The sequence below is a fragment of the Enhydra lutris genome, unplaced genomic scaffold, assembly GCF_002288905.1.
Source record: "Enhydra lutris kenyoni isolate GAN:26980312 unplaced genomic scaffold, ASM228890v2 scaffoldscaffold19, whole genome shotgun sequence".
Lineage (NCBI taxonomy): Eukaryota > Metazoa > Chordata > Mammalia > Carnivora > Mustelidae > Enhydra > Enhydra lutris.
Window position 1 is genome coordinate 4,698,922 of NW_019154103.1, and position 22,129 is coordinate 4,721,050.

General features: G+C 41.8%; 1 protein-coding gene across 2 annotated transcripts in view; it reads left to right on the forward strand.

Annotated features, from left to right (window-relative positions):
• The first annotated feature begins 9,676 nt into the window (after positions 1–9,676).
• LOC111148292 (secretory carrier membrane protein 1) overlaps positions 9,677–22,129 on the forward strand; it is a 130,184-nt gene continuing 117,731 nt past the window's right edge. Inside the window, exon 1 of one of the 2 annotated variants that reach the window (XM_022504773.1) lies at positions 9,677–9,805. In XM_022504773.1, the coding sequence (XP_022360481.1) occupies positions 9,749–9,805 (57 nt within the window). In that variant the 5' untranslated portion in view covers positions 9,677–9,748. The remainder of the gene's footprint in view (positions 9,806–22,129) is intronic. The other variant, XM_022504774.1, reaches the window with a different exon arrangement.

The following is a 22,129-nucleotide window of genomic DNA, read 5'->3' on the forward strand; positions in this document are numbered from 1 at the left end:
TTTGATAATAATAATCTTATTATCAACCAGAGAAGATCACCTGAGCTTTGGTGTCCAGAGTTTTATTGGGATTTCATTCATTAGGAATAACTGATTGATTTAATGAGTACCTACAAAGTTGAACTCAATCTCCAGATCAATTGATACCATGTGACTCAAAACCCTCACCCTAAATCCTGTGGTTGTCTTTTGGTATGGCCAGCCTGCACGCTAAACAAAGACACTGCTATTAGTTATGGCAGAGATCACCAGCCAGAAGCATTTTTGCACCTATTGATTAAATATAAGTTAGTTACAAATTTAAAATATAGTTAATGTCAGTTAACTGTCAAATGTCTAGTCCTAAGACATTCAGGGACAAATTATACTGGGAAGAGAAAGGATAATATCTATAGGATCTTCTGGCTGGGGTTGGATTTAAACCTCTGGATGTTATGTTGTTTGTTTTTCACTTTAGTGAGGTGAATAAATTTGGAGCCAATAGTAAGGGGATTATGATACCATCAATACACTTTTATAAAGGGTCTCCTTTCTGCAAGGTAACTGTTGGGCGCATAGTTCTCCAATGTTTCACTTATTTGTTCTGGATGATGAGAATGAACAAAGGTGATTAATAAGCTAAAGCACAGATTCATTTGCTTCAGAACAGTTTATTTTAGTTTGTAAAGCCAATTATCTCAGTTATAAGTCCTGTAAAAATTTGGGGGTTTTTACACCCATCATTTAAGTCAAAACTAAGCCATATTCTTTCTCCTAAACTTATTTTTAGTTTGTGAAATGGATGGTCATTAAATAAATGGAAAATAAGTAGAAAAAAGAAAAATTTTCCATTGTCTTATCTATCTTTGGATTTTAGGCTTAAAAATAAAATTATATTTCTTTTTTCCTTAAAGATCTTATGTCAATCTCTATGTCCAACATGGGGCTCAAACTTATGACCCCGAGACCAAGACTGACTGACTATACTGACTGACCCAGCCCCTGTACTTCTATTCTTTACACCCTAGATAGCCTGCCTCTTCCCATTCACATTATCTTATTTTTTCATGTTATTCCCAAATCTTTTTTTCAAATTTATACAAGCTGATAGGGTATTCCAGAACTTTTCTTCTAACAGATATCAGTTGGTTGTATGATCAAACACATACATTTATGTATGAATGAAATTTAATAATCGAGTCATTTTTTAAATTTATAATTTTCTTAACCTTGACAAATATTATAACATATTTAATACTATGTCTCATGTGTATGTTTAATGGAGTTGAATTTCCAGAAACTCTGCGCCTGAGGAAGGAAGAGAAATCAGTGTTGCCTAGTAAGGATCGGCGAAATTTGTCTGAGTCTGTGTGGTTTGGCCTGAGATGTGCGGTCACTGGGTTGGAGGATTAGTCCTTTATGATTCCACTGACCAGAAGGCATGAAGTATGGTTTTACTCTCAACTCTGCCCCTTAGTTGGTGGTGGCCTTGACGTCTCTGCCCTCTCCACTTGATGTTACTACTTTTCTCTGTAGTTTCCATCATGACCTCCCTGTTCTTCTGCCCAGAACCTGGAAATACGCCATGTTGCCCTCTCTGCTGCTCAGCCTAACCCCTTCTCTGCACTCTCTCAATATTGGCAGTTATTGGTTTTAAGTGAGATATTTCTTTCCTCACATGAGGCAGAGTTATCTGTTCTCAGTTCCTCACTGTGCTTCTAATGATAATATCTCTTTATTTCGTTTCCTCTCTAATATAGCCTCCCGGTCCTTAGGAATTTGGCATGAGTTCCTGAAGGCTAGACCCGAAGACAAATGAGTGATGCATCTTATGCTGTATCCAGAATTATCTTCTCTCTCAGGCTTTAGCCCCTGTCCATAGAATAAGCCTGGGCTCTCCAGTTCTCTCCTCTGGGACTGAACTCTTTTCCCACCAAGCATACTGTCTGTGAGAAGATAAAGGAAGAGTTTTTGTTCCCCAGTGGCTTCAGGGCCTCAGGCCTCGAGCCGGCTGTCAGCATCTCCTACTGTCCCTCCCACGATGTTTCTCAGCCCTATTATGGCTGCGCTCTGGTGAGTCTGTTTGCCGGCTACCCTGACATATTTAGACCTGTCTGAGTTCTCAACTTCTTAACTTGAGCTAATGCTCTGGGACCCTCACTCCATTGATTTAGAAATTATTGGACTTGATTATTTTTGTGTTAACATTAATTTTAAAAAATTCACATCACCAAATCTCCATTGACTTTATGTTTCAAATTCATTTGTGTACCAAAGTACAATTTAATCAAGAAACTGGTCTAATACCCTTGTGAAAATGTGATTAATTTCTTCAGAATCTTCCCTGACAACGAAGATGTTCTCTATTCTTATGTTTCCGTCACTGATCTTCTTGTGCCCTTTATGGTGAAAAGTGGGTGACAAAGCAGGCAAAGGGAAGGCAAATTGTTTTCCAATTTTGTTTTTATATAGAAGTTTCATCGTTCCTAAAAAAATCTTTTTAGAAACATTTGCTACAGGGTTTATGTGCTATGATAAAATACAGCATTAAAGGACAAAAATCTAGAATACATTGTACAAACTACTATTAACAATGCAAATCATAGGGTGCCTGGGTAGCTCAGGCATTAAGGATCTGCTTTTGGCTCAGGTCATGATCTCAGCATCCTGAGATCGAGCCCCAGGTCAGGCTCCTTGCTCAGCTGGGAGCCTGCTCTCCCTCTCTAGTTCTCCGTGCTTGTGTTCCCTCTCTTTCTGTCTCTGCCAAATAAATAAATAAAATCTTAAAAGCAAACAAACAATGGAAGTAATAACAAGAGGTTAGAAAACTGTTAGGTGAGTGCAAATTTGATGTGAAAGGAATTTATTTGGCTTTAATTATACCCATCCATGAAAGCATTCAGCTTCAGCATTATAGCAGACGTTATGCTGGGTATCAAGAATGTGAAAATAATCAAGGTATGGTGTGTGTCCCAGTGGTATATATCATCTGGAGGGAGATAGAAGTATGGTTGCACTCCTTTGGCAACCTCTGACTTGAGCTCTGGTAGACAGTAACCATGTATGTTAATGGTTTCTCACTACTAGTGTTTACTGAGTTTCTGAGCTTTACTGACTCAGGGATTGCGTGTGTGTGTGTGTGTGTGTGTGTGTGTGTGTGTGATTAATGTGCCTGGGAAGTTCCCTACCAATAAGGACTAGGAGTTGGTGGATAAATGCCTCTGTCCTTCGGAGAACAATTATAAGGAATATTCTACATGGTTCCTCAGAGGATCCCCACTGGGAATGAGCCCCAATTACTTATAGTTGTAAATTGCTTAATAATTCATTTATTGGAGGGATTCCTGGGTGGCCCAGTCGGTTAAGTGTCCAACTCTTGGTTTTGGCTCAGGTCACGAGCTTGGGGTTGTGGGATTGGACCCCACACTTGGTTCCACACTCAGCTTGGAGTCTGCTAAAGATTCTCTCCCTCTCCGTCTGCCCCTCCCCCTGCTTGTGCTCTCTCTCTCTCTCTCAAATAAAAATCTTTTTTTTTTTTAAAGATTTTATTTATTTATTTGTCAGAGAGAGAGAGGGAAAGAGAGCAAGCACAGGCAGACAGAATGGCAGGCAGAGGCAGAGGGAGAAGCAGGCTCCCTGCTGAGCAAGGAGCCCGATGTGGGACTCGATCCCAGGATGCTGGGATCATGACCTGAGCCGAAGGCAGCTGCTTAACCAACTGAGCCACCCAGGTGTCCCTCAAATAAAAATCTTTTAAAAAATAACTCATTTATTGGATTTTCCTCTTTAGCTGTTTTGTTCTTCCCTCTCCCTCACTCTAGGTTCCAGGGAACACCACTCAAATAAGCTATTTATACCCAAGTTCCTTGTCACTTTCACCAAAATCCTGATTTTGGCAAAATCTGATTTTTGCATTACCAATATAAAGTAGTGATTTCTATAGATGATAAATATAGAAACAGATTTCTCTGTTTCTATAGAGGATGGATCAACTAATTCCTTGACTAGGAGCTGCCAGGAGAGACTATAGGCCAACTGCAGAAGCCAAAAAAGGAGAGAAGTTTGAAATTGATAGTTGAAAGGTAAGGCTCTCCAATGTCTTTAACTATTGCTCAATAGGAGATATCTATTTAATACAATGGAGGCTAAATTGCATATCTCTTGTTATTTGAATGAATTATGGACTTTTGGAAGGAGTCAATGAGACAAATTGGAGCTAATGCCTGGTCCTTGGATTCAGCAGTTTTTAGAACCAAGAATATGAACAAATCTATGCTTTGACCTTTGAAACCATCTCTTGATTCATGAGGATGGTTCAAGGTAGAAGAATGTCGTGATGGCCAGGGATGGTCCAGGGATATTGATGTGCTTAAAGATAAAGGGAGAGTTTGCTCTCTCTTTTTGTGTTTGCTCTCACCACTGTGTGGTGGCTTTCTATTGTCTTGTAATCAAGCTCCTAGGACAATGTGTCAGGTTCCATGAGAGAGAGGCTGTGAAAATGTAAAGAGAGGGTCAAAAGATAAAGTTGTGATTCATCAAAGCATTATTTAAAAAAACTAAAATCATGAAAACCTCCCTGTGTAAGGCCCTTCCCTAGCCAAACCCAGTGCCTTGGCTAAGATGTCTAAAGAATATGAGATTTGAGCAGGATTGTACTGGGATTTGTGGGAGGAAAAAATATCCTCCCTCAGCCCCATGGCCTAAGACCATACCAAGAGACAGGCAGAAAACTGACAAGGGTGAAAGTGGAGGGAAACGAACTGTGGAAGCTGCCCCAAGGACTCTTTCAGTGAAGGGAGGTGATGTGGTGGGGATGGAGGAGAGCTTTGGTTCTCAGACCTAGAGACAATGGACGTAGTTATCCACATCCCTCTCAGTATTTCTCCCCAGTCATCTGGTAGTTGGACATTGGGTTACAATGGCATACATAACGAACCAACAAGCTTATGCCACTTCTCTTAACAAACAAACAAACAAACAAACAAACAAAACCCAATGTGGAATTCTATCCTTGGGCAATATAATAAAGCCTCTTGTAGAATGCAAGGACAAACAATACAAAATCCCAGACATGAGGCCTCTGTTTCACATAATTCTTAAAATAACTTTTAGATTCACTTCCACTCTAAGTTCTCATTTTCTCCTTTGTGAACTGATGATAATAATATTTGCTTCCCAAAGATATATTGTATAGGAGAAATGTATGTTGAGCCTCTAGAATTTCAGGGCTTGACCAACGCCAGACATACAAGAAATCTGAACTGTCTCTATATTCTTTTCCCTCTTTACAATAGCTATTCTAAATAAAACTGATTTCTTTTTTAAAATTTTCAGTTAATTGAAGAGGGAGAAAATTAAAGTAAACTTTCTTTCTATAAAAACTCAGTAGGGGTGGGGTGGCTGGGTGGCTCAGTTGGTTAAGTGCCTGCCTTCGGCTCGGTTCATGATTCCGGGGTCCTGGGATCGAGCCCCCCCCCCCCCATCCGGCTCTCTGCTCAGCAGGGAGCCTCCCCCCACCCCGCCTGCCTGCTGCTCTGCCTACTTGTGATCTGTCAAATAAATAAATGAAATCTTAAAAAAAAAATCAATAGTCGGGGCACCTGAGTGGCTCAGTAGTTAAGCGTCTGCCTTTGGGTTAGGTCATGATCCCTGGGCCCAGGGTTGAGCCCCTCATTGGGCTCCCTGTTCTACAGGAAGCCTGCTTCTCCCACCCCCCCGGCTTGTGTTGCCTCTCTCGTTGTGTCTCTGCCAAATGAATAAATAAAATCTTTAAAAAAAAAAAGAAAAAGAAAAAAACAACCAAGCCCAATAGTCAGATTTGGGGTATTTATTTTGGGAGATTAGAAAATGGGTTAGATTGCTGTGATTTACCAGCTATATGCTAGCAGTATAGAAAACATGGAATGTAGCTTATAACCCCCACCCAACAGATTCTCAAATTTAATTTGTTAGACTGAGGAAGAAGAAGCATGATAATGGTGTGAGGCATACCCTAAAGGAAAAACAAAAACAAAACAGAGTTAGGGAGGGGTGAGACATTGCCACAGGTTAATAAAATATTTGAGCTGTTCAAAGGACCCAAAATATCATTTAGCTATGTTGTAGGCCTTTTAGGAAGTTTCCTGGGAACAGTCTCTACATTTTTTATCTCATTCATTGCTTTATCCTTAATATCTAAAACACTGTTTATCAATTAGTAGGCGCTCCATAAATACTTGCTGAATGATTAGTGTGAAACTTCTGATCAGAGAGGGGAATTGATTTGAGAAAGGTCACACAGCTGGTTTATGGCAGATCTGGATCCAGAACTAGTTTTAATTCTTCATTCTTTGTTATACCAAATTTAGGGGCACCTCCTGGGAAATGAACAAGTCCAACCAGTGAAGCCTCCCACATGCTGACTTTGTCTTCCACATAGCATTTTGTCTTCCTTTATGAAATATACCACTAACCAAATCTATCAATTTAATGTCTGAAATGTGAGCTGAGAGAATGGAGTTTTGTTCCTAGTTCCTCTATTCACTCACTCCCTTTGCCACTGAGGCAAATTACGTAACCTGTCCAAAGACAGTTTCTTCTCCTGTCATGAAAGAGCTCAGCTCCCTTTCATTTCTCGTGTCCTAGGAGTCTAGATTTCATGAAAGCTAATCAATAAGCTCACCCGTGGACCATATGTCTGAACGTCTTTATATCAGGTTCTGAAAGTGTGGTCAGCATATCACTTTTTTTTTTTAAGATTTTATTTATTTATTTGACAGAGAGAGAGAGATCACAAGTAGGCAGAGAGGCAGGCAGAGAGAGAAAGGAGGAAGCAGGCTCCCCGTTGAGCAGGGCCCAATGCAGGGCTCGATCCCAGGACCCTGGGACCATGACCTGAGCCGAAGGCAGAGGCTTAATTCCATGAGCCACCCAGGTGCCCCCAGCATATCACTTCTATCAGAGTCACCTGGAGTCCTTTAAAAATGCTGATCTTGCAATTGTTAAAGAGAATAAAATAGACGCATTGTTGTTGATTTGGAGGGATTTCCACTAGGCGATGCTTCCCAGCGCTTTTCACTTCTGTAGTCATGGTACACACAAAAAGTGAGAATACTGGAATACTTGGATGGCTTAGCCAGAAGATCATGCGAAGTTCAATCCCCACTTTGGGGGTAGAAATTACTTAAAATATATAAATAAAAACTTTAAAAAAGTAGTAATATTTATGAGGTGTATTGGGGTAAGAAAGCTTAGACTATCTCTTTGCTAATGCACATTTCACCGAGAAACTGCCAGAAATACCATTGAATGAGAAAAACAAGTTTCAGGAAAATATTATATGTGATCCATTTTCAAGACAATGCTAAAACTTTGTATATGCAATATGTCTACATGAGTATGTATTATGTATCGTGTATGATCATGTATTATGTGCTTGTAGATATACAATGTTATAAGAATGTTGAAAGGATCATACTGGTTGTTAAAGTAGGGGAAGAGAGAAGGGAAAACAAAGAATAAAGAGAAAAAAATTGAGAACACCAGTATGTATGTAGATCCAGGCCCCCTATCTGAGATTCCTTAAAGCAGAATTTATTTATTTATTTATTTATTTGACAGAGAGAGATCACAAGCAGTCAGAGAGAGAGGAGGAAGCAGGCTCCCTGCTAAGCAGAGAGCCCGATGCGGGGCTCGATCCCAGGACCCTGAAACCACGACCTGAGCCGAAGGCAGCAGCTTAACCCACTGAGCCACCCAGGCGCCCCTTAAAGCAGAATTTAAAAGATAAAAGATGTGGAGAGGTGGGTGTCTGCATCATTAACAGGATTCTGTAACAGTCAAGTCTGTTAAGTCTTTGCATTAGGTGATAATATCATTAGCTGTAAACACACTGTATTGGAAATTTCCATCCTGCAATGCAGGCTAAGCTGATACTCATTGTCTTGGAACATAGTAGATGCATAATAAATAGCTTCTGATTATTTGAGTCATTTGGAGGACAGGTGGAGGCAGTAAGGGCCAAAGTGGTGAGACAAGCAGATCAGGTGGGCAAGGTCAATCTTAGAAGAGTTGAGGAAAAAAGCACATAACAACAGTGGACTGGGCCCTCTTGCCATTTTCAGACATTCAACCAATATTTGCTAGGCACTAAATACACGCAGGACACTTTCTCTAGCTCTTACATAATTCCCAAATAACCCTTTACAGAGTCAAAGATATTACGGGATAGCACTAGTCCCATCAGAACCGGGATTTGAACCCGACGCATGTTTTGAGCACTAAACTAATGAACCAAACACCAGGCAGCTGCGGAGGATAGGGTGGTGAATCCGTTAGCTCTTTTTTATATCTAGGATCTTGAAGCTCTGCCATGATCTTCTCTGTTCTCACTTACCAGTTGACTCTCCTAGTCAGGTGCCTTGAAGCAGCTTCTTCGTCCTATATTTCAACTTGGATCCTGCCAAAGAGATTATAATAAATCTGGTTTTTGTCATCATTCCTAGAACTAGTGTTTTCAGAGTGGGGAAGAAGTATCATTTCCCAGGTGACTTTGCATAGTACAAGCTCCCCTCTTCCCAGCCCCCTCACAAGCTAGTAAGACTAATTCTAGTTTTTCCCCCAAATCCTAGGGACAGACCAAGTGAGAATTCTGGCTCTTCGTTGCTTCATCTGCTAAGTGCTTTTCTGTTAGAGCAGAAAGATGAAAGTGGGGAAGGGGATGCCCTCTCATTAACTTCAGGGGTAGGATAACAAATAGTACAAAAATTCTTTACACGTACTCATTTTTCTGTGCTCTCATCCCTGCTGTTGGGGGCTGTTAAGGAAAAAAATCAGAGGTGTATATTTTGCGCCCAAATGCCTTAAAGTAAAAACAACAATAAAAACATCCTTTTATCACCACTAACCACTAACATTAACTTGAGGACCTTGATTTCTAAATTCGTTTCACCCTCATCCCAGCCCCATTCATTTCCGGAAAAGTAGCCATTTTGCAGATTCCGGAGAATGGGAGCAGGGGCTGGAACTTACTACTGGATTAACTTTTCACTTTCCGAAACCCCTGTGGAGCCATTCCGGATCGGTAACGCGAGACTGGTCTCCGTGATTTATCAGTAACCTAGAGTCCAGGGACCGGAAGGCGAGAGGCTGCGATTTCCAGGTGGGGTCAGGTGGGGTGTGTGTGCGGAACCCATTAGCGAAGTTAGGTCCCCACGGGATATTGTCTTTGGAGCCAGGTGCGGACCCTCTCCAGCCATGTGCTGGAAGCGTGGTTAAATAGCTGCCCCCTCCCCGGGTGTGCAGCGTACTTCTCACGCTGCCTTCCCAACCTGGGGAAATGGGGTCAGTGTGTGTCTTGCTCGTAGAATACCACCTCTTTTCCAAGTCACGTTCGCTTACTGGCAGCCTATCCTAAATGGATAGTAATATAATTCTAGACAAACTCATTCCTCATCAAGACGCGTAATCTTGGGCCCATGGAACGTAGGACGGGTCACCCCCCGCTCTCCGCTCCCGGCTCCCTCCGCCCCTGGTCCCCACTTGGTCGCAGCCAAAGCCCGGAACGCTGGATCCAGGCCCGGAAGAACGGGATCACGAACGGGAACGGCGCTGCCGGCCGGGAGCCCGTGGCACCGGGCATGCTCAGTGGCGCGGCCGGCTGGGTGGCCCCGAGAGCTGCACCCGGATCTGCTCGGCGGCGGCGGCGACGTGAGCGCGCAGGGGGGCGGCGGCCTCGCCTCGTCTCCCTCTCTGCGCCTGGGTCCGGTGGGTGACGCCAAGCGCCAGAGAGATGTCGGATTTCGACAGTAACCCCTTTGCGGACCCGGATCTCAACAACCCTTTCAAGGTGAGCGTGTGGTCCCCAGCAGCCTTCCGCCGCCGCGACGCGTTGTTGTTTGTGAAAACGGCAAGTTCCTTCGCGCCCACCGAGCCCGCCCCTCGGCTCCCCTTAGCCTCCTAGACAGGGGCTCCGGGCGGCCCGCTCCCCATTTGAGGGTCGCGCCCCGGCCCTCGCACCGCTCGTTTGGGGGTTGGAGTGGAACGTCCTCGGCTCCCTCTCCCGCCGCCCCCTCCGCACATTTCCGACTGGGGACGGTCGTGCGCTCGCCCGGGAGTGGGCCCGCGCGTCGGGAGGGTTCCCGGCCCGTCTCTCGGGAGCGAGGAGAGTAGAGCTCAGGGCTGGTGGAGTTGTCACTTGACAGGCGAGTGTGGCGGGCCGGGCCCGGGCGGGTCCCGGGAGACGGGAGGCGGCGGGGGGATTCGCCTTCGGGTGGGGTTGTCATGGGGACCCGCAGCGGCGGCGAAGGGCTGCGTGGGGGTTGATGGCAGAGGTGTAGAAGAGAGGTGAGGGCGTCGAGTACGCTGCATTCAAAAAAAAAAAGCAAAAAAAAGAGCTTGGTTTTTTTTTTTTTTAAAAATGTGTGGCGCCCCCCAACCCCCCCCGGGGCCCCCCCCCCCCCCCCCCCCGCATTTGATTGAGGTTGAGAGTATTGATATCGAAGCCGAAGTGAAAAATAAATAAACACACCTGGGAAACAATAGTGCACGTGGACGACCATCTTCTTACCTAACTGCTCTTAGTAAGGTGAACGACGGGATGTTTTCCAAGCTCCTGGTGCGTCACCGTTTCTCTGGGCTGTGTGAGGATAGCATTTCGTCCATGAGCTTCTTTCCTTCTTGGAGTGAACCTTATCAACTCCGGCTTTGGAAGGGCTTGGCACAGAAACGGGCAATGAGGGAGAAGGCTAAGATGTTTATGATCTGTGCTTAAACTACTGCAACATCTGAGTAAATACCTATTTAAAGAATAATAGTCTATGTTTCTTAATGAGCCTCAGCTGCTTACAAGTATAATTTGTTTCCAACTGTTGGTCAAAGTTTATTAATTTTTTTCTGGATATGTGCAATAGTAACTTTAATTTGTGCTCAAACAGTATGAAAGAGTAACTTTATTTTGTGGTCTTACAAGTGTCACTTTTGCCTTGAGTTTACATCTCATTACTCCTGGTTTTGTCTGTTATTGTGAATCCTGGAAGAGGGTGGCACCCGCCTGGCTCAGTCCGTGGAGCATGCTACTCTTGATCTTGGGGTTGTGAGTTCAAGCCCCATGTTGGGTGTAGAAATTATTTAAAAATAAAACCTTAAAAAAAATTCTGGAAGGGAAAAATCTCTTTTTTTAAATTATTGGCCTTTTTTTTTTTTTTTTTTTTTTTTTTATTTGACAGAGAGATCACAGGCAGGCAGAGAGGCAGGCAGAGAGAGAGGAGGAAGCAGGCTCCCCTAGAGAGCAGAGAGCCCGATGCGGGGCTCGATCCCAGGACTCTGAGATCATGACCTGAGCCGAAGGCAGCGGCTTAACCCACTGAGCCACCCAGGCGCCCCAATTATTGGCCTTTTAATTTCATGGGGGATTATTATAATTAAATGATGATGGTTCTTGACAACTTGATTCATTGTGTAGGAATGTAGAATCAATTCAGTCTACTTTTGCTCCTAGTGTCCTTTAAGAAGATTCTGTGCAAACCGCCTGAAACTTTTCAGGCTTTTATAACTGATACTGTTGCATTTTAAGGAGAGTACTTTCCTCCCTTCCACACCCCTCTTCCCCCATTTAGTATTTGGTATTCCATCATTCCATCTTGTGGAAAATCTGATTATTCTTTAATTATAGACATTCTGAATACATGTTTCATAACTTGCAAAATAAGTGTCATTTTAAAATATTTTGAAGGTATAATATTGAGAACCTGTTAGCTTTTCCTAATTCAGATACTTTGTTGATGTTATTTATTCAGCATCTGACAGTTTGGCTCTTTTCTATTTGGTCATTCCATTTCATGACCCATTTTGTGTAGCTGAGTCCCTTGTTAGGGCAAGACATTGGTTTCTTAACCTGGACTGCTTTTTTGTGACATGTGATGTTGCCATGACACTTTGCTTTTCTACCATATGGTCTTTGTAGTAATTCTAAACCCAAAAGTGGTTTCATTTTTAATTTTTTTCCCAAAAGTAGTTTTAAAGATTTATTTTTATTTTAGAGGGGGAGGGCAAGCACGTGAGAAGGGAGGGGCATAGGAAGAATCCCAAGCAGGTTCCACACTCAGTGAAGCCTGATGTGAGGCTCAATCCCACAACCCTGACATCATGACCTGGGCTGAATTTAAGAGTAGGCCACCTAACCATGTGAGCGACCCAGGTGCCCCTCCAAAACTAGTTTTATTTTATTTTTCTATTTGACAGTGTGAGAACACAAGCAGGGGGAGCAGGAGAGGGAGAAGCAGGCTCCCTGTTGAGCAGGGAGCCCAAGGTGGGGCTCAAACCCAGGACCCAGGATCATGACCTGAGCCTAAGGCAGATGCATAACAGACTTAGCCACCCAGGTGCCCCCCCAAAAGTAGTTTTAAATACTCATTTGTGGTGGCATAAAATTACAAAACTTTTTTGTTGCTTATAAGGTGGATGCACTCAGAGGACAGTGACTATTCAAATCCATAAAATGTTTCAAGGGATGGATAATCTAGGCCTAAAGAAGATTTGGCTGTACACATATTCCTGTTTATGGCCTTACCCTGTTTTTGGTGACTGTCACAGGACTGTATATATGACCGTTTATCTTTCCTTTTGTGTCTTCCTGCCCTGCTACTTAAAGTGAAGCTTTAAATCTACTGCATATTCTTTCTTCTTATGTGTGATTTTTGAAATAGAAATAGCATTTCTCGTCCTCTCTACTTAAATATAAAAGTTCCTGGCTTTGGGGTGCCTGGGTGGCTCAATGGGTTAAAGCTTCTGCCTTCGGCTCAGGTCATGATCTCAGGGTCTTGGGATCGAGCCCCATATCGGGCTCTCTGCTCAGCGGGGAGCCTGCCCCCCCCACCTGCCTCTCTGCCTACTTGTGATCTCTGTCTGTAAATTTAAAAAATAATAATTAAAAAAAAAAAAAGTTCCTGGCTTTATCTTTTTGTTAACTTATGGTCCTTTCTTTTCAGATCTGTTCTCATTTTCAATATTGCAGTATTGAAAAATTTCATATTTTTAAACTATGGTATTTCATATTTGGCAACCTTCCTAATTTCTTCTTGGTTAAAAGTTACTCGATTTTTGGGGTACCGAGGTGGCTCTGGTGCCTGACTTAAGTGTCTAACTCTTGATTTTTGGCTCAGGTCATGATCTCAGAGTTGGGAGATTGAGCCTGGCATCCACACAGGGTGTGGAGCCTGTTTAGGATTCTCTCTTACCCTCTTTGTCTGTCCCTCCCCCACTCTTCTTTCTCCTTCTCTGAAGGAAAAAAACAACCAAACCAAACACCCGAAACCGTAAAACAAAACCTATTAAAATTTTTTTTAAAGTTTTGTATTTAAATTCTAGTTAGCATATAGTGTCATATTAGTTTCATTAGTAGAATTTTATAATTTATCACTTAAATAGAGTACCACAACAAGTGCCCTCCTTAATACCCATCCACCTGCCCGCCTCCGCTCCAGCAACCCTCAGTTTGTTTTCTATTGTTAAGACTCCATTTTGTGGTTTGCCTGTCTCTTTTCCCTCTATGTTAATGTTTATTTCTTAAATTCCACATATGAGTGAAATCACATGGAATTTGTCTTTCTCTAACTTGTTTCACTTAGCATAGTACACTGTAGCTCCATCCACGTTGCAAGTGGCAGGATTTCATTTTTTGATGTCTGAGTAATATTCCATCATAGATATGTACTACAGCTTCTTTATCCATTATTTAGTGAACATTTGGGCATTTTCCATAATTTGGCTATTGTTTATAATGCGGATAATAAGCATCAGGGAGCATATGTCCTTTCGAATCAGTATGTTTGGATCCTTTGGGTAAATACCTAATAGTGCAGTTACTGGGTCATAGTGTAGTTCTATTTTTAACTTTTTGAGGAACCTTCATATTGTTTTTCCAGAGTGGCTGCAGCGGTTTGCATTCCCACCAACAGTGCTAGAGGGTTCCCCTTTTTCCATATCTTTGCCAGCACTTGTTTCCTGTTAATTTTAATTTTGCTAATTTTAGCCAGAATGGTGTGCGGTGATAACCTCATAGTAGTTTTGATTTGTATTTCCCTGAAGTTGGGTGATGGTGAGCATCTTTTCACATATCTGTTAGCCATCTGGATGTGTTCTTTGGGAAAGTGTCTATTTGTGACTTCTGCCCATTTCTTGACTGGATTATTTATTTTTTGGGTGTTGAGTTTGATGAGTTGTGTATAGATTTTGAACACTAACCCTTTGTCAGATATGTCATTTGTAAATATCCTCTTCCATTCAGAAGATTGCTTTTTAGTTCTGTTGAATGTTTCCTTTGCTGTGCAGAAGCTTTTTTTCTTGATGAAGTCCCAATAGTTCATTTTTGCTTTTGTTTCTCTTACCTCCAGAGATATATCTGGTAAGAACTTGGTATAGCCCATGTCAAAGAGATTGCTGCCTATGTTCTCCTCTAGGATTTTGATGATTGCTCTCTCACATTGAGGTCATTCATCCATTTTGAATTTATTTTTGTGTATAGTGTAAGAAAGTGGTTTAGTTTTATTCTTTTGCATGTAATGGTCCAGGTTTTCCAACAGCATTTGTTGAAGAGACTGTATTACATTGGATGTTTTTTCCTGTTTTGTTGATTAGTTGACCATAGAGTTGTGGATCTGTTTCTGGATTTTCTATTCTGTTCCATTGATCTTTCTATTCTGTTCCATTGATCTGTTCCATTGATCTTTGTTGTTGTGCCATGACCATACTTTCTTGATCACTACAGCTTTGTCCTATAACTTGAAGTCCAGAATTGTGAAGCTTTCAGCTTTGCCCTTCTTTTTCTTTTTTTAAATTATGTTAATCACCATACAGTACATCATTAGTTTGGGTTTTTTTTTAAGATTTTATTTATTTATTTGACACAGAGCGAGAGATCACAAGTAAGCAGAGCAGTAGGCAGAGACAGAGGGGGAAGCAGGCTCCCCACTGAGCAGAGAGCCTGATGCGGGGCTTGATCCCAGGATCCTGAGATCATGACCTGAGCTGAAGGCAGAGGCTTAACCCACTGAGCCACCCAGGCACCCCACATCATTAGTTTTTGATGTTGTGTTCCATGATTCATTGTTTGCATATAACACCCAGTGCTCATCACAACACATGCTCTCCTTAATACCCATCACTGGGCTAACCCAAACCCCCCACCCCCCTCTCCTGTAAAACCCTCAGTTTGTTTCCTGGAGTCCATGGTCCCTCATGGTTCATCTCCCCCTCTGATTTCCCCCCTTCATTTTTCCCTTCCTACTCCTAATGCCCTCCCATGCTATTCCTTATGTTCTACATATAAGTGAAACCTTATGGTAATTCTCTTTTTCTGCTTGACTTATTTCACATAGCATAATCTCCTCCAGTCCCATCCATGTTGAGGCAAATGGTGGGTATTCATCCTTTCTGATGGCTTAGTAATATTCCGTTGTATATATGGACCACATCTTCTTTATCTTTTCATCTGTTAAAGGACATCTTAGCTCTTTTCACAGTTTGGCTACTTTGGACATTGCTACTATGAACATTGGGGTGCATGTGGCCCTTCTTTTCACTACATCTGTATCTTTTGGGGTAAATACCCAGTAGTGCAATTGCTGGGTCATAGGGTAGCTCTATTTTTAATTTTTGGAGGAACCTCCACACTGTTTTCTGAAGTTTGCCTTTCTTTTTTAAGACTGCTTTGGCTATTTGGGGTCATTTTTGGTTCCATACAAATTTTAGGGTTGTTAGTTTTAGCTCTGTGAAAAACCCTGGTGATATTTTGATAGGGGTTGTTTTGAATGTGTAGATTGCTTTAGATATCCTAGGCATTTTAACAATAATTTTTCTTCTAATCCATAAGCGTGGGATGTTTTCCCATTTCTTTGTCTTCTCTTCAATTTCCTTCATACATATTCCACAGTTCTCAGAGTACAGATCTTTTACTTCTTTGGTTAGGTTTATTCCTAGGTATCTCAGGTTTTTTTGTGCAATTGTAAGTGGGATTGATTCTTTGATTTCTGTTTTTGCTGCTTCATTATTGGTGTATAGAAATTCCACAGATTTCTGTAAGTTGATTTTTGTATCCTGCAACTTTAGTGAATTTTGTATCAGTTATAGCAAATTTTTTTGGTAGTCTTTTGGGTTTCCTATATGGAGGGAGTATCGTATCTTATTTAATGGTGAAAATTTGACTTCTTCCTTGCTGATTTGGATGACTTTTATTTCTTTTTGTTGTCTAATTGCTAAGACTAGGAGTTCCAGTACTATGTTAAATAACAATGGTAAGAGTGGACATCCCTGTCTTGTTCCTGACCATAGAGGAAGAGCTACCAGTCTTTCCCTATTGAGGATGATATTCTCTGTGGGTCTTTTGTATATGGCCTTTATGATGTTGAGGTATGTTCCATCTATCCCTACCTTGTTGAGACTTTTTATCAGGAAAGGACGCTGTATTTTGTCAAATGCTTTTTCTGCACCTATTGACAGGATCATAGGTTCTTACTCTTTCTTTTGTTACTGTGGTGTATCACATTGGTTTGTGAATATCCAAGTGCCCCTGCAGCCCAGGAATAAATCCCATTTGATTGTGATGGATGATTCTTTTAATGTATTGTTGGATTCAGTTTGCTAGTATTTTGTTGAGAATTTTTGCATTCATGTTCATCAGTGATACTGGCCTGTAATTCTCTTTTTTAATTGTCTGGTTTTGGAATCAAGGTAATGCTGGCCTCATAGAATAAGTTTGGACGTTTTTCTGCCACATCTATTACTGGGAACAGTTTGAGAAGAATAGGTGTTAACTCTTTAAATGTTTGGTTGAATTTCCTAGGAAGCTGTCTAGTCCTCGACTATTGTTTGTTGGGAGACTTTGATTATGGATTCAATTTCTTGCTGGTTATTGGTGTGCTTAATTTTTTTATTTCTTCCTGGCTCAGTTTATATGTTTCTAGGAATTTACATTTCTTCCAGATTGCCTAGTTTATTTGCATATAATTTTTCATAATATTCTCTTAGAATTGTTTTATTTCTGTGGTGTTGGTTGTGATCTCTCTAACTTGTGGTTTTATTTTTTTTTTAAGATTATATTTATTTATTAGAGAGAGAGAGAGAGAGAGACAGAGAGAATGAGTAGGGGGAGAGACAGAGGGAGAGGGAGAGGGAGAGAATCTCAAGCACACTCCAGACGGAGCACGGAGCCTGACAAAGGGCTCAGTCTCCTGACACTGAGATCATGACGTGAGCTGAAATCAAGAGTTGGATGCTTAACTGACTGAGTCACCCAGGTGTCCAATTGCAATTTTATTTCTTTGGGTCCTTTCTGTTTCCATTTTGATAAGTCTGGCTAGAGGTTTGTCAGTTTTATTCATTCTAAGAACAAGCTCCTGGTTTCATTGGTCTCTTCTTCTGTTTTTTGTTTATTTCTGTATCATTTATTTCTGCTTTAATATTCACTTTTCTGTTGGCTTTAGGCTTCATTTCTTTTTGTAGTTCCTATAGGTGTAAGTTTGTATATTTGAGATTTTTCTTGCTTCCTGAGGTAGGCCTGTATTGCTATATAATTCTTTCTTATGACTGCTTTTGCTGCATCCCAAAGGTTTTGGACTGTCATGTTTTCATTTTCATTTGTTTCGATGTATTTTTTTTTTTTTATTCTTTAATTTCCTGGTCAACCCGTTCATTCTTTAGTAGGATATTCTTTAACCTCCATGTATTGGTAGTCTTTCCAAATTTTTTTTCTTGTGGTTGACTTGAAGTTTCATAGCATTGTGGTTGGGAAAATATGCATGGTATGACCTCAGTCTTTCTGTACTTGTTAAGGCCTGATTTGTGACCCAGTATGTGATCTGTTCTGGAGAATATCCCGTGATGAAATGTTCTGAATATATCTGTTAAGTCCATCTGGTCCAGTGTATCATTCAAAGCCATTGTTTGCATTTTGCTTTTCTGCTTAGATGATCTGTTCGTGCTCTAAGTGGGGTGTTGAAATCCCCCATTATTATTATCAATGAGTGCCTATGTTTGTTATTAATTGTCTAATATATTTGGGTGTTTACAAGTTGGGGGCATAAATATTTATAATTGTTAGATCTTCTCGTTGGATAGACCCTTAGTTATGATATAGTGCCCTTCTTCTTCTGTTACAATCTTTGATTTAAAATCTAATTTTGATATAAGGATGGCTACTCCAGCTTTCTTTGACTTCCATTAGATGATAAATATTTCTCCATCAATTCACTTTCAACCTACAGGTGTCTTTAGGTCTAAAACGAGTCTCTTGTAGGCAGCATGTAGTTGGGTCTTATTTTTTTTAATCCATTTTGGTACCCGGTGTCTTTTGATTGGAGCATTTAGTCCATTTATATTCAGCGTGATTACTGATAAGAATTTAGTGCCATTCGTGCATCCGAATGTTTATAGCAGCAATGTCTACAATAGCCAAACTATGGAAAGAACCTAGAGGTCCATCAACAGATGAATGGATAAAGAAGATGTGGTATATATACACAATGGAATACTATGCAGCCATCAAAAGAAATGAAATCTTGCCATTTGCGACGATGTGGATGGAACTAGAGGGTATCATGCCTAGCGAAATAAGTCAATCGGAGAAAGACAACTATCATATGATCTCCCTGATATGAGGGAGAGGAGATGCAACATGGGGGGTTAAGGGGGTAGGAGAAGAGTAAATGAAACAAGATGGGATTGGGAGGGAGACAAACCATAAGTGACTCTCAATCTCACAAAACAAACTGAGGGTTGATGGGGGGAGGGGGGTTGGGAGGGGGGGGTTTGGACATTGGGGAGGGTATGTGCTATGGTGAGTGCTGTGAAGTGTGTAAACCTGGCAATTCACAGACCTGTACCCCTGGGGATAAAAATATATTATATGTTTATAAAAAATAAAATAAAAAAAAAAAAGAATTTAGTGCCATTGTATTACCTGTTAAATTGTTTCTGGAGATTTTCTGTGTACCTTTCTAGTCTTTGTCATTTTTGGTCTTTCTCTCTCACTCAAAGAGTCCCCTTTAATATTTCTTGCAGGACTGGTTTAGTGGTCACGAAGTCCTTTAGTTTTTGTTTGTCTGGGAAACACTTCATCTCTCTGTCTATTCGGAGTGACTGCCTTCCTAGATAGAGTATTTTGACTGCATATTTTTCCCATTTAGCACATTGAATATATCCTGCCACTTTCTTTGGCCTGCCGAGTTTCTGTGGAGAGATCTGCTGCTAACCTTATCTGTCTTCCCTTATAAGTTAGGGATTTCTTTTCACTTACTGCTTTTAGGATTTTTTTAAATTTCTGTATTTTGCAAATTTAACTGATTTGCCTTGGTGTTGGCCTGCTTTTGTTGATTTTGGTGGGAGTTCTCTCTGCCTCCTGGATTTGAATGTCTGTTTTCTTCCCCAAATTCGAGAAGTTTTCAACTATAATTTCCTCAATTAAACCTTCTGTCCCATTTTCCCTCTGTTCTTTTGGGATCCTTATTATAGGAGTATTACTTTGCTTTAAGGAGTCTTTAAGTTCCCTGAGTCTGCATTCACAATCTAATATTTTTCTTTTCTTTTTAGCTTTGTTATTTTTCATAATTTTATGTTCTGTGTCACTTATTCATTCCTCTGCATCCTTTCATCCGTTACATCCAGCTGGTTTCATACCTCAGTTTACAGTGTTTTTTAGTTGAGCCTGATTAGTTTTTAGGTCTTTGGTTTCTGCATAAGGGACTCCTTGGTGTCTTCTACGCTTTTCTTAAGCCCACCTAATATCCTTATGATTGTTGCTTTAAATTCTGGATCGAGGGGCACCTGGGTGGCTCAGTTGGTTAAACATCTGACATCAGCTCAGGTAATGATCTTGGGGTCCTGGGGTTGAGCCCCACATTGGGCTCAGGGGATGCGGGGGTTCTGCTTTTCCCTCTGCCCCTTTCCCCCACTTGTGCTTATACACTTTCTCTTTCCCTAAAATAAACAGAATCTTTAAATACTGGATCAAGCATATTACTTATATCTATTTCAAGTAGATGCCTGGCTGTGACCTTTTCTTGTTCTGTGGGATGAATTCCTCCTCTGTCTTGGCATTTTCATCTCCATCTTCTTTTTTGTGTTAGGAAAACCCATTATGTTTCCTGTTCCTGAGAGTATTGACTTTATAAAGTAGAGGTCATATACTGTTCAGGGCCTGGCGCTTCAGGAAGTGTCTCCGGTGTATGCTGTGTGTGCTGTGTTGCTGTGTTTTCTTGGTCTTTCCCTGAGGTCAGTCCTCTGCAGTGTTTTTCCTTGCCTGCAGTGGGGAGTGTTTGGACATGGGCCAGCATCTGGTGAGTTTTAACTAGGTGTGCTCTGGTCTGCTTGCTAAAAGAGACCTGATGCCGTATCCACTCCAGCTGAAGCTTTGCAGAACTCTGTGGTCAGTAGATGTGGTGTGTGTGTGTTGGGGGGCAGGGGCTTGTGCTGCTCTTCTGGGGGAGGGGCCTGCTGTGCTGGTTCTCAGACACACTTGCCTGAGAAAAGTGGCACCTGCCTAGTGCACAGGGCCAGGACTTGGTGTAAGTGATTTTATGCCACTGTTGGCACTGTGCTGTTCACTGAAGTTAGTTTATGCTGGGGGGTGGGAGAGAGTAATGGCATCTGCCAACATGTTTGTCCCCAGAGAGGCAAGCCACCTCTTTTAGATGTGCTCCAAGAAGGGGGAATCCTCTCTCCCAGTGTGTCCTAGGGGATCCTCAGATCGTGTTGTCTGCCCTGGGCTATCTGTACTAGTTCTCCACAGGAGCACTGCATCAGTGGCTGGGTTCCACACCCGCCATGCCATGGTCCTCTAAAATTCTAGTGTTTGAGCCCTGTGGTTGTAAAAACTCACAAAAATCAGCCCTCTCATTTTCCCAGTCACTGGCTTTGGGGAAATGTGTTCTTTCTGTGATCCCCTATGCACTCTTCTCTCTTGCTCTCTCTCACCTCTCTCCATGACAGGGTTGGTTCCCTCCCCTCTGAGACACCTGTGATCCCCCCCCCAGATCATGTCTCCACATCTTCAACCTTGCATGATATGGTTTTTTAATCTCCCTCTATTTTTGCAATTCTGTTCTGTTCTTTTTTTTTTTTTTTTTTTAAGATTTTATTTATTTATTTGACAGAGATCACAAGTAGGCAGAGAGAGGAGGAAGCAGGCTCCCTGCTGAGCAGAGAGCCCGATGCGGGGCTCGATCCCAGGACCCTGAGATTATGACCTGAGCTGAAGGCAGAGGCTTAACCCTCTGAGCCACCCAGGCGCCCCTGCAATTCTGTTCTTAGAACGATTTCTTGGGTGTCCAAAATGATTTGATATTTGTCTAGCTGAGTTCCAGGGACCAGGCAAGCCTGGGGTCCTCCTTCTACTCTGCCATCTTAGTTCCTTTGGGCTTTACCATTTTTAATGAATGGTCAGATTATCAGTTAATTATGAAGGCTACAATTCAGGAATGGCCCAACAGAGAAGATGCCCAGGGCAAGGCCTGAGGGGTGAACATCTGGCCTCTAGGCATACCTGTCTCCCAGTACCTCCATAGGTTCAACCTGGAAGCTCTCCAAACCCCATCTCATAGGGTAGGCAGAATGAGGTAAATGATCAAAAACTGTTTGGTTTCTATTGCTTTTTTAGTCTTCAACATTTCTTTTCCTTCACTTTTATGTTAGGAGCCCTTTTACCAGCATCTTCATTTGAACTGTCATGAAAATAATTTCTGAGGTAGAACGATTTCTTGGGTGTCCAAAATGATTTGATATTTGTCTAGCTGAGTTCCAGGGACCAGGCAAGCCTGGGGTCCTCCTTCTACTCTGCCATCTTAGTTCCTTTGGGCTTTACCATTTTTAATGAATGGTCAGATTATCAGTTAATTATGAAGGCTACAATTCAGGAATGGCCCAACAGAGAAGATGCCCAGGGCAAGGCCTGAGGGGTGAACATCTGGCCTCTAGGCATACCTGTCTCCCAGTACCTCCATAGGTTCAACCTGGAAGCTCTCCAAACCCCATCTCATAGGGTAGGCAGAATGAGGTAAATGATCAAAAACTGTTTGGTTTCTATTGCTTTTTTAGTCTTCAACATTTCTTTTCCTTCACTTTTATGTTAGGAGCCCTTTTACCAGCATCTTCATTTGAACTGTCATGAAAATAATTTCTGAGG